The sequence below is a fragment of the Brienomyrus brachyistius genome, chromosome 11 (assembly GCF_023856365.1).
Source record: "Brienomyrus brachyistius isolate T26 chromosome 11, BBRACH_0.4, whole genome shotgun sequence".
NCBI classification, from domain to species: Eukaryota; Metazoa; Chordata; class Actinopteri; order Osteoglossiformes; family Mormyridae; genus Brienomyrus; species Brienomyrus brachyistius.
The window spans coordinates 5,292,031-5,304,918 of record NC_064543.1 but is presented as its reverse complement, the minus strand read 5'-3'; the positions used below and the strand labels follow the sequence as shown (position 1 = coordinate 5,304,918).

At 45.8% G+C, this 12,888-nt stretch overlaps 1 protein-coding gene across 6 annotated transcripts in view; it reads right to left on the bottom strand.

Moving 5' to 3' along the window:
* LOC125751819 (cytosolic carboxypeptidase 4-like) overlaps positions 1-12,888 on the bottom strand; it is a 65,744-nt gene that overhangs the window by 34,426 nt on the left and 18,430 nt on the right. For all 6 annotated transcript variants that reach the window (XM_049031149.1, XM_049031151.1, XM_049031152.1 and 3 more), the window contains 7 exons: positions 10,031-10,470; positions 6,988-7,071; positions 5,463-5,552; positions 4,977-5,125; positions 4,339-4,426; positions 4,115-4,247; positions 2,020-2,173 (listed from right to left, as the gene is read on the bottom strand). In XM_049031149.1, coding sequence (XP_048887106.1) covers positions 2,020-2,173; positions 4,115-4,247; positions 4,339-4,426; positions 4,977-5,125; positions 5,463-5,552; positions 6,988-7,071; positions 10,031-10,470 — 1,138 coding nt within the window. The remainder of the gene's footprint in view (positions 1-2,019; positions 2,174-4,114; positions 4,248-4,338; positions 4,427-4,976; positions 5,126-5,462; positions 5,553-6,987; positions 7,072-10,030; positions 10,471-12,888) is intronic.

The window sequence follows — 12,888 nt, the reverse complement described above, 5'->3', positions numbered from 1 at the left end:
AAGTTATATTTTGATATTTAAATATTTCACAGCTTCGGCCGCGTGTCAAGAACAGCCTCCGCCGCAATTTGTGGAGCCCTGTGTGGGGAGAAAGATGCATTTTAATATTTCATGCCCACTATTCTGTGCTGTGACCAATTTTTAAAAATCATTTTCAGCCGCATCCTGACAAGTCCTGGCACAGCAGAATTGGCACAGGGCTTTTCTTAGTGCCAATGTTACGTTGTGTTATGTCGTATTATGTTATGTTTGTACACTGGTGTACAGGAGATGGGGTGAGGCGTCGCTGAGTGACGAGCACATTCGTTCGCGTTGTTTGTGCCTTACCGGGTTTCTTTTGACCAGTTATAACTTTTCCTGTGACTGGATTGCATGCCTTTGGCTAAGCTGAAATGACTGTTTTCATTTTTCCCTGCTGCTCTTTTAACCACGTCCCCTTCCATCCCTAAATAAAGTCCCCAATCCCTACTCCCAGCCCCGTGTCACATGCTTATTTCTGCTGTCCTGCCTGGAGCGAGACTAACAACCTGCTTCTGTGTCCTTTGTGCTCCCCCCAACTAATAAAACATTCATGCATTAAACACCCTAAGGACCATTCTGGGTCCTGCATCCCTGCACTACTCCATATCGCTCGCTGCCTCACTGTTTGTGATGTCTGAAAGCCCCCTCCGATAGCGCACGCTCCCTCTACATATCGGCCTTTATAATCGTTCATCCGATGTCACGCAAAACACATCCTGCTGTCCAAACATCGTCTGGGAGGTAAACACGGGAGCGCTCTGTTCCCGACGTCGCTGTCAGATTTAGTTGATTTGTGTTGGCTCAGTCTAGAGTGAGAAGAAAGTCAACATCAGGTGACCTCAAAGCAGGGATCCTGCAGCAAACATGTGAGGAGTGCCAAGCGTGCCATGGCGTGACAGGTGAGGCAGCCTGGCATCGCGGCATTCTGGACCTCTATGGATCCCAGCGTCTGGCAGGCACACTTATACCTACAATAAGCAGCAATCGTATCACACACAAGCGTCTGTCATTCTACTTCACAATGCTTTTCTATGATGGTTGTACTGAAGAGAATATGAAGTCATACCGTGCATCTGATTCACCTACAGCATATGGTAAGTACAGAGTTCTTACACACCACGAAGCCACCTTGTTCCCTACAGGAATCTAAACAGTGTGTTAACACAGCAGTCTGGTATGATAATACATTCCTTCGCTGTTCTGAGCGCCATATGCTCCGGATCTCCTGGGGGAGCCTGGCACATCTGTCTCACCTTCATATTAATCAGGGGGAGGAGCAGGACTGAGAAGGGCTTCCTGGCACCAGGGCCTGACGATGTCCCCATACACACACAAGAAGGGCCAGGACACACCATCCCTCAGCTGTCATCCCCGTACCACACATCCATCGCCGTCAGCCGTGAGCAATAGCAGGCCAACCATGCCCGCTCTCCATAGCATGGAACACGGAGAACTCGTGCAGCTTGGTGACCTCCCGCGTTCGACATCAAAGGTTTCGCGGAGATATAGCGGATTGCATTCAAAAATATGCAGAAGGGCGCTTCTGGGGACGAGCATGTCAGGCAGCGAGCCAGCTGGGGGCAGCAGCCACCGCATGCCCGCCTCCATCTCTCGCCTGCTTCGCAGTAAACTCGTCTTCTAGTTACTTCCCAGATGCCTTTGCCCAAGGCGGCTGCCAGGCGCTGAATGTACCCAGACATTCTGAAGCTGCTCAGTTTAACATACCTGCCAGTGGAGGAAGTAAAACGCCTTTCCAGATTTTTGCGTTGTACTGTACATATTGTTATGTGGATGCTCTCCCACCTCCAGCACCATCCTCATCGATCTCTCAAGGCTCCTCCCAGGAGATCTTGCGGGTCCATTTATGTTTTGTTTACCAGGTGTTGTTTAAGCACCTTGCTCAGCAAAGCCTCTCCCGGGGCTTCCTCCATCAAGGAGGCTGTGCTACTTTGCTACCTTCAGCAGAAGCAGAGGACAGGAGCGCGCTGGCCTACTTACGGAGCTGCTGCAGGTCATTCCAGCGGCGGGACGGGGGGCAGGCCGTGATGGTAACCAGGGGACAGGGGTTTCCTGCCAGTGTGTTGCACAGATTCTGTTGCTGGAAGAAGACCTTGCGGGGATCCAGGGACTGCTGGAGCATCTGAAGATGTGTCTGAAAGAGCAAGACCCACATGGCTCCCACATCACCTGTAACCTCTAGGAGGACCTCTGCCTAGTCATTAGCAATATAGCTAATGCTCCTTTTCTACACTGTGATATTTACATTGAAAGATACCATCATCTTTTTGGCTTGCTAATCCTCATAGACTCAGTAAAATGAACAGCCAAAAAGCAGTATGACTGAGGCGAGAATGCCCTTTGGTCTTTTTGGTGAACAGCAAAGAGTCATATCAAAGTCAAGTGAAAGTCAACTTTATTGTCATTGTGCACGTGCGAACGAAGTAGGCACTCCTCATCCATGCATCACATGTAATAAAAATATGCAGATTAATATTTACAAATAGTACAACAGTTGTTTTCTGGGTGCAAGGGTCATATACTGTGTATGTTTGTATATACACTAGTTGGACAAAAGTATTGGGACAGCAGGCCATTATACCAGCAGGTACTTTTATGACATCCCACTCTAAATCCATAGGCATCAATAAAGAGTTGGTCCCCCATTTACAGCTACAACAGCTGCCGCTCTTCTATCCACAAGATCTTGAAGGATGTTGGATTTCTTTGCCCATTTATCCAGAAGAGCACTTGTGAGCTCAGGCACTGCTGTTGAATGTGAAGGCCTGGCTTGTAGTCTCCGTTGTAGTTCATCCCAAAGGCATTGATGAAGTTGAGGTCAGGGCTCTGTGGGCCAGTCAATTCCTTCTGCACCAAAGTCACCAAACCATGTCTTTATGGACCTTGCTCTGTGCACTGGGGTGCAATCATGTTGGAACGGCAAACTGTTCCTCCAGAGGTGTACGCATAAAATTATCCAAATGTCTAGATATGCTGAAGCATTAAGAGTTCTCTTCACTGGAACTATGGGGTTTACTCCAACCCCTGAAAAACAATCCCATACCATTATTCTCCTCCACAAAATATTACAGTTGGCACAATGCAAGCAGGTAATGTTCTCCTGGAATCCACCAAGGCGTGTCCATCGCATTGCCAGACAGAGAAGAGTGATTCATTGCTCTACAGAACGTGTTTCCGCTGCTCCAGAGTTCAATGGGAGCATGCTTTATGTCACTCCAACTGACGCTTGGCATCGCACTTGGTGATGTGAGGCTTGCATGCAGCTGCTTTGCCAAGGAAGCCCATTCCATGAAGCTCCCGGCGCACAGTTTTTGTGTTGGTGTTAATGCCAGAGGAAGTTTGGAACTCAGTCAACAGAACATTGGCGGCTTTTGCGCACTACGTGCCTCGCCACTTGCAGACCCCGCTCTCTTACTTCAGGTGGCTACCACTTCAGGGCTCAATTTTGGTTGTTCCCAAACACTCCCACTTTGCAATAATGCCATTTACAGGTGACCATGGAATATCAAACAGGCAATACATTTTACAAACTGACTTATTGCAAAGGTGGCATCCTATGACAGAACCAGGGCTCACTCTGCTCTTCAGAAGGATCCATTCTTTCACAAATGTTTGTAAATCTGGCTTCATGGCTGGGTGCTTGATTTTATATACCTATGACAATGGGTCTGAATGAAACACCCAAATGTAATAATTTTGAGGTGTGTCCCAATACTTTTTTCCATATATATATATATATATATATACATACATACATACACACACACACGCACATATATATACACATATAAACATTTTTTTATATTTAATATATAAATATAGGTAGTTAATACACATAACATACATAGTATACATACAAACAGAAGTAGTATTATAAATATACACGTTTTCCTCACAAATATTCCTGCTATCAGGAACAAAAATATCAAATGATCACATTCAGAAAGATTCACCGTTCGATTTTTCACACCCACGCAAAACAAGCAGGGCTCTGCCTGCACACGGCCCCCAGAATCCTCGGCGCGCTAAAAACAAAGCAGGAGAACACAAGAGAACATAACAAGCAAGAGGTCACCTGAAGTGCGGAGTAGGTGTAGGGATAATGATAAGCCAGGTAGCAGACATCTTCACCGTGCTGGAAGGTCACGGTGAAGGTCAAGGTGTAGTATCTGTTGCACTTCTCGGGTCTAACTGGGCAGAAATGGTTCCTGAAAGCAGGAAGACGGGCAAGGTCGCGAGGTCAGTTCGCAGCGCCACCTACTGGCAGGCTGCCAGGACATGCAGGCGCCGCCTTCTCACCTGTAGTAGCAGATGTTGCTCCCGACACGCGCCCAGTGTGGCCGCCCCTCCAGCGCCTCGCGCACAGAAAAGAGAACAGGCTGCATGCCTGAGAGCAAAAAGCATCTGTTACCAACCCCTCGTCACACTGCCCCCCGCCCCCCATCCCCCAGATTGGTTATTGACACAAATCTGCATTTCATTTCATTTTATATCCAAACTGGGTATTTCTGTCTCATGTATTTTTGCCCTACTGTGTACCCGGTTTCACTGATGGTGTCAGTGTGGGTCTTTAAGTAATACCCTCGCACCGGGATGCGCACTGAGTCCAGGTCCGCGGGCTTCGCTGCTCCGCCGGCACGCCTCAGTCCCTAACTGCCTCCCTCACTCCAGATATTACTGGGACGCGGCCTGAAGTTCACCAGGTGCTCCAGGTGGAAATCAGCTGCTGGCGCAAAGGTTTGCCACAAACCTGCAGACACGGCTCTCTGTGAAAGAGGACTCAGCAGCCCCGGTATAGAGCACTTCCCTTTAGCATTACTGTACTCCCTGACCATGTAATGTGCCTTTCCTGGTGACCCGTGTCCATCTCCACCCGCAGCTGTTTGCTCTCCTATGGGGCAGAGACTCCATGCTCATGGGTTTATGGGTTGGCTCACCGTAGTTGAACTGGCTGTTGGCTTTCTCACAGTTGATGATGTTGAAGCGATATGGAACGTCAGCCTCCATGCCGCTGACCTCAAAGTAGAACCACTGGTGGTGCTGAGAGCAATTGGCATCTGCATTCAGAATGAGGTCATACTCGTGGCTGCATGGGGAAGGGTGGGGGGATTGTAAAGCACAATGCATTATCCCTGACGCGTGCCTCTGCATCTATTTCGATCTTTACCATTATGTACCACGGCGAGGAGTCACTTTGCCAGGGGAACATGCGTGTGATTCTGCTGAGTTGGGGATTTTCACTAATGCCACCTTCCATGATCTTATAAATGAGCTTGGTGAGCTAATTCTATAAAAGAGGAGGCTGCTGTCAGGTGTAGCAATGAGTGATTTGAGGGCCGCTCTTGTATAAAACAGAACACTGGCGACTGCGATCGTGTGATAAGTACTTAGCGGTTCCGTGGGCGTGAACAGCACGGCATTACCTGCGGACCTGAATGGCCTTGCGTAGATTCCCACTCTCAAACTTGGAGAAGAAGCAAAGCGAATCAGATCGTTCCAAACAGGACCAGGTGCTGGATGACACAGGGGGGAGGAAGCACTTTGGGAGGGTGGCCATTTCGAGGAGACGAGACACACGCACCACGCAGATTCAAAAATCCATTGGCATTATTCCATTTACACTCCCCATTTTAGTGCTCCTGGGTGAACACACACTGTCCCCCACATTTCCTCCGGGTACTCTGGCATACTGCCATAAACATGAGGTCAATTGGTATCTCAAAATCTCCCTTACAGCGTGAGCGAGTATGTGAGACTGTGCACCCTGACATGGGCATCTTGTCTAGGCAGTCCCCTGCCTTTTGCGTTGTATTTATTGCGAAAGGCTTTAGGCTTACAATGACCCTGCCGTGAATAAAGTGTTCTGAAAAATTAATGCATTTTAGAACTACCTCCAGGTGAGGGTCTGTAACCTCTAAACAAAAAAAAAAGAAAATCAACCCCAGTTCAATGTGTGTAACGTGATGCTAATGAGTCCAATTGATGGATCCACTGAGATCAGAACCCCTGATCATCAAATCTCAGCAACCCAGGGGGCTCTGCTCTCTATTATGTGTGTAGCTGATTCTGTTAACCACAACATAAAGACTCATATCAAAGGGTGTTTTAAAGGATGAATTACACAGCCATGCCACTCATTCTCCCGGGAAACAAATGCTGCAATAGAAACACCTACAAACAGCCACGTGGAACAAACACAAAGTGAAGGAACATACTATTCATTACGAGTGGGGCACAAAGAAGGATGATGGAGCGTATTATAAAGCTGGAAAAGGCTGATTTGTCTCTTCTGAGCTTAGAGTAATCCTCTCATTTCATAATCCGAACATTGCCGCAGCTCAACATTTGTGCTTATACATGTGAAAAACGCACACTGTGCTCAGCTACACTGGATATCATCGCGTCAAAACCAATGTTCTTCCACTAGTATCGGGATAGAAACCCTATTTAGGCACATCCCGATCCCCTGTGTTGATATGCAAACGTTGACATCACCTGAAACCAAACGAAAAGCCCTAACTCGGCGCACCCCCCACGTCGGAGACGCATGGAGGAGCCTTAAGCTACGTGGCAGAATGCTATTTCTGACGCCCTGTGCTTCCCCAGCTCTGTGGGAGAAAAGATGACAGCCACGGGCACTGAGATTTCAAAGCGACACTGGAGGACTCCTGCACACGGAAAACATGCACGGCCCCCCTGCGGATCAATGCTCGCAACTTATTTTTGGAAGACATAAATACAACTAAGAAATGCTTCAGAGCAAAATTTGAGATTTTGACCAAGCATAACCAGGTCAGCGTAAATGTCCTTCAGTTAAGGTTATTAGAGCAGGACTAGTACGCCGATTAGCAGCATTACGTTCCTCACTGAAAGCTGGAAGTTTATCTCAGGACATCGTGCATTAGCCAAACATCATACAATCATTTTTAAACAGAAGTAGTACTTTACCTGGGGTCCTCTAAGTCAAACACAACTTTGTTAATAAGATCCTCTGGGTGGAGGTAACGTCGGATGTCTTCAAGAACTTTCTCTCTGGGGAAGAGAACAAGCTATAAAACTCACCTCACATACAAAACAACAAGAGACTGCTGGGGATCAACCCATTATTACATATTACAGCCCTGAATTGTTCTTTGGTCTTAATACAGCCAAATAGAATTGACTTGCATTATGCCCCAATGGGCCAGTCTTTTAAGATGTTTGTTTTTTTAAATAACAGGTTCTTACAGACAAATCCCAGAGTTGAACTGAACCACAAGACACCCTGACAAAGACCAGGAATTTGCTGGAGAAATATAAAATCATAAGTGTCAACAGCATCCATATTTCTTTCTGCCCCTCTCTGAGCAGTTTGTAACTGTTCCCTCACTTTATGATTTGTTTCATTTGCCAAAGTTCAGTGCCCCCCGCAGGACTGATGGAGAGGAACGCGAAGAGCACTGAGTCAGAGTCCCGTCCCAAATGTCAGAACACGAACGGCAAGAAAAAATTATGGTCCCTCTTCAGTGAGACCAGTGAAAATGGAAAAATTAGGCAGCTGAGCGAGCATTTGATTGAGGTGGTGTCCGTTTTGTGTTACACTGTATGTGCAACACATTTCAACATAGGAAATAAAAAATATATCCTCAATGTCCTTAAGTGGCGAACACAGAAGAATCATCTACCGTATTAAAATCTGTTTGCCCTAAACAATTAGATAGTTTACTAGTTTCAGAAACCACTTCAGTGCGATAATGTGATTAAGTGACAAATGTTTAAAATGTTCCAAAAGCTCCCCCTTACTCTGCAATTTTGGCTATACTAGTGTTAGATACACGATATTGATGACTTCGAAAAACATGCTGGTGCTACAGTACGTGTTCCCAGTCTAAGTTCCGTTTAAGCACGCAGTTCTGCACACAAGCTCTGCTTAAGCACACAACTCTAACCCTAATACCTGAAAATATCCTCCAAGGCACTACAAACCCAACAAAAGCAGACAGGATGCTAAAGACAGAAGCAGAGAAGGGTCACAGACATCAGGCCTGCGTCTGAAGTCACTTCAAGTCTCAGACTCAGCATGGTGGGACAGATCAGGCAACAGCCATCTTTATTACATTCTTGCGTCCAGTCGTCTTGGTGGTCGTGCATTCCCTTTTCATACTGGGCATCCACATGGACAAACATCACAATTAACTACAAGTTAATGAGACTTTATTATTAATTTCCCGATAAGAAGAACGGCCCGATAAGAAGAGGACGAGGGAAGGCAGAAGACAGCGCAGTGCAGTGGATGTCTCGCATTCCTGACGGGCCTCCTAATCGGCCTGGGAAGTGGGCCTGTGTAAACAGCCTGATAAAAAAGGTTGGGGGGGGGCAGGAGGGGTTCATGATAACCGCAGCACAAAACGGAGACCTGCGGTCACACTGGGCAAGGATGAATTATACAGGGCTTCGACTCCATTGATTTCCCCGCTTCCCCTTTCCCCAGGCTCAGACGTCAGTAAGAACATTCCACCCCACAGTCAAACTGGAAAGTCCCCTAAAAAAATTCAATTTAACACATTCCCAAGAGACTTGGTACCACCTCCAGCCGCTGCTGCTGTCTTTGAAGCCAGGCCTCCTTTTAACTCCTTTTAACCTTGGTAAAATAATTATAATTATTTAGTCAAAGTAGCACAGTCTGATCGCCATTAAGAGAACATACAAGCATCATTATTCTAATGAAGACCATTCAGTTAATGTCACAGGAAACCATTTCAATAAATATAAGCCTGCGGGGACATTTTCTGAGAGTGGTGAATAAAGACAGGCAATCTCTGACCCATTTAAACACAGCTAAACCACACCTCTGTCCAGGGCACAACCAGGAAGCTGCCTCTGTTTGCTCTCAAGTGCTTTACATGAAAGGCTCATTCGCAAGCTTCAGAAGGCACTGCCTGACTGTCACATGCCAGTTCGGCTTCTGTCAGCCATCCTTTTGTGCATTTTCTGAATACTGTGACCCAGGCAGCTTCAGCCATCCCAGCCTGGATCTTCTCCAGCACTACTCAGCCAATTGCCTAATTGTTCAGAAACATCACTGCTCCCCTACAGACTCACAAGCTGACCATCTCGCTGTCAGCACGACAGGCTGGTAAAGCTCTCTGTCCAAATAACCCAACATCAAAACATTCACGGGAACTGACCCTTAATCTGAATCACAGTTTTTTGAGACTGCTGGTTGTGGCTCCATTGTCAAAACTGACTAAAATTATGCCAAATACATGCTATTTACACACATAGAACATGACTGCATAGAAGGAACCGTAGTAAATACATAAATAGCTAGTGGAGCCGAACTTTAAAGGGTCCTTGATCACTTCTTAGTTCGTGTCTATGCCCAGCAGATATGAGTGTGGGGACAGTTTGACAGACAAATCAACAGTAATTAGGACTTAAGCAGAGAAAGGTTCCCTGGCAAACAGAAAGCCATGATATTCTCAGCATTCCATATTTATAGACCTCAAGAGGCATACAGGACAGGAACAGGCTGGCTTGCGGACCATCTAGATAAGGCACCGGAAATCCAGCATGACCATGAAGCTCATGTCCAGTGACACTGTCAGGGACATATCTGCAGGTAACTGCCAGGTCACTGATTACATAACAATGTAACCGTTTTCCCGTGTTTCGCAGGAGTGCAGATATCATACGAATCCATAAATCAATTAAAGAGCTATTATTTGGAAACCACAAAAGACCAGCAGTTAAATATCTAGTAGCTCATTATATACCCATAGAAGATGTAATAAATGGGCCCAGAAGACAAGTTGTTCAAAGTGGAAGTCCATCGTTCAGATCATAGCTTTGAGATTCAGGACCGGTTCTGACTTTGAGGCGTATCCCTCTGTCTTACTGCCAAGCGCTCAGAAGAATGATGCGTTTGAAAGAAGAAATGCCACTGGATTTTTAAATAGTTCTAAGGCTGCCATGGAGAAGAGGAGAGCACACAGCGGAAGGGAGGGGATACCTCTGCACGTTCGGTTTGCGCTCAGCCATTCGCTCCCGGCGGCTGGGCGCCCGGTGGCCCCAGAAGTCGGGGAAGGCCAGAACGGAGAAGCCAGGAGCAGACTTCGTGCAGGAGGCCGCGGCTGTGTACACGCGAGGGTCGTGGTTGGGGATAGAGACCCCGTGCTTTTCCAGCAATCTGTCCACCATCCCACACACGTCCTTCTTGGCCCCGGAGCTGCTCAGATAGGAGCTCTGGAGCCCCCCGCCTCTCAGATGCTCAGGAAGCACTCCTTTCTCCTGCACCTCACCGGGTTGATCCTGGGACTTCAAGTTCCCCTGGTCTTGGCCGTCACCGGTGGGTCTCCCACGGCAACGGGGGCCCCGGTCCCCCAGGCCGAGGTACCTGTTCAGCAGAGCCTCTTCATCTGAGCTCTCCTCCTCAGTGCCTGAATCCAGATCCTGAAAAGCAGGCATTTCAACCGTCAGTGAAGTTCCAGCCAGTTTCACCTTCCCTTCCTGCTGTGCCTGTGTGATGCAGCGTGAGCATATGTACAGCATCGACAGAGGATATCACGACTGAGCATCTCCGGTCTAATTAAACCCTGGAGAGTGAGATTTTCACAGGGCCATATGACACTACGCATTCACACATACGCATCTCAGTCGCCTGAAGGAAAATCCTCTGCATGTTTTTAGCATTTTTTCCCCTCTATATACAACAATACGTGAACCTATATACATCTTCGTCCAGACAACAAGTGTTTTCAAACACAGGAATCCAGTTTAGCGTTCAGAGAACAGTTTCAAGATGCTCTCACCCAAAAGCATGTGGTTTTCTTTCATGGTGACATCAAAAGGTGAGCATGCCTTTGATATTTAAAGCAGATAAGGTCGCCCAATTACCGTACAAGCCCCAGAGAACATTAACGAAATCGCAAGGACTAAGTATTGCAAGCTGAAAGAGGGGAAAAAAGTATTTAAAAGTATAAATTTAGGTCTATTTCATAACTGGTACTACTTTCGAAGTCAAACACAGAGTCAAGGATGACACTTCAGGTAATCATCATGATCTGCTCAGAAGAAAAAGTTTCTTGCTGTCCATGGCTTACGGTGAAGACAGAGGAACCCTTCCCATTTCAGGCATTGCCTCCTATTACAGCTGATTCTCCTGTTAGCAGCTGAATGCCAGAAAGTTTACCTGATGAAATCACTCTTTTTTTTGCGCACACTTTTCAATGACCTCTTCTGATGGTCAACAGTTAAATCACTTAGTAAGAAAACCAGATTTTAAAAAATTAAATGTCATAAAACAGTTAAATATATCATTTTCTGCAGGAAATCTGGGGTTAATGCCAGAGGAAGTTTGGAACTATGACGTCATTCTGTCAACAGAGCGTCGGTAACTTTCCGCACTACAGCATGCACCTCAGCATTCGGCAACCCTGCTCCATTACATTATGTGGTCTATTCTATTTTGCAACAATACCACTTAATGCTGACCATGGAATATCTAGCAGGGAAGAAATTTCACAAACTAACTTATTGCAAAGGTGGCATCTTAATAACGGCACCATGCTTGAATTCGCTGAACTCTTCGAAACGACCCATTCTTTCACAAACTTCTGTAAACCTGACTTCGTGTGTGGGTGCTTCATGTTATACACCTTTGGCCAAGGGTCTGAATGAAACACCCGAATTCAGTGATTAAGAGGTGTGTCCCAATACTTTTGTCCATAGAGTGTATTACATATACTATATACATGGATAATAAATCTATGTTTACAGGTAATTTTTTTTTTATAATATTGGCCAAAAAGGGATATGCTTCCCATTACTAAATATGACCTTAAGGGGGATGAATGTACAAAGAAATCCGGACTCCAATAATCGATACATTTAACATTGGCAAGGCTCATACTGACATGAACTGTGGTTTATTAACGGAATAAGCAATAACTTTGTTTAATATGGATAAAAATGGAGAGAGGAACTTTATGTAGTGTGTTAACTGCGTAAATATAATAAAATGGTAACTGTTTAATATACTTGAGATGGAAAATTATAGCTAAGGGATGAGCACATCAAAATGAACAAGCACCGCGTAACTCTCAACAATCTCAACCGATAACATGCAGAATAACAGCGATGCGACACAGAGATTGGGTGGTTGTCCTAGCAAAAGAACTAAGATTAATTACATTGCAAGTAGATCAAAATTAATATAACAAAACTAAAATATATGGCTCTCATAGACTCCAACAGCCCATTTTAACACTTAGGTTATTGCAACAAATGATTGCATTCAAACCTATTTCCAAGATCAGTTGATGTTATGTGGAATACATGTATATCAGCAAATGCTGTAAGAATCCTTAAAATTTGACCTTCTGGGGAGAAGTCAATATTTATTTTGTGGTGTCCGGAATCTTAATAATTCAATGTACGTGCTTGTCTTTTTGCATTTAGAATTATTACATAGGAGAAAACGTGCATAAATTAACTGAAAAGCAACATTTTTCAGTGTCACTGCTTATTGTTATGAGAGATATTACAGGAATGGAATTGCTGGTGGCAGGCTACACAGGGAGAACTGGAAGCATGATGAAATTTCAGCTGATTTATACTCATCGGCACACGAAAGGCCAGCGCAGCCGACTGACCCCTAGAGGTGTGGACGGGGACACACTAAGGATTAGTGTAAGCACATTAGTCATACCAAAGACATGGACACATACTGCTGGGAACAATTCGTCTTAGTGATCTTCCCTGCATACATCTGGGAGGAAAGTTTTTCAAGTCAAAACAGGTCATTCTAAGGGTCCTGGGAGCCTTTTCCATCCCACCTCAGCAGGCTGTTGGCTGTCACTCCCCCCTCCC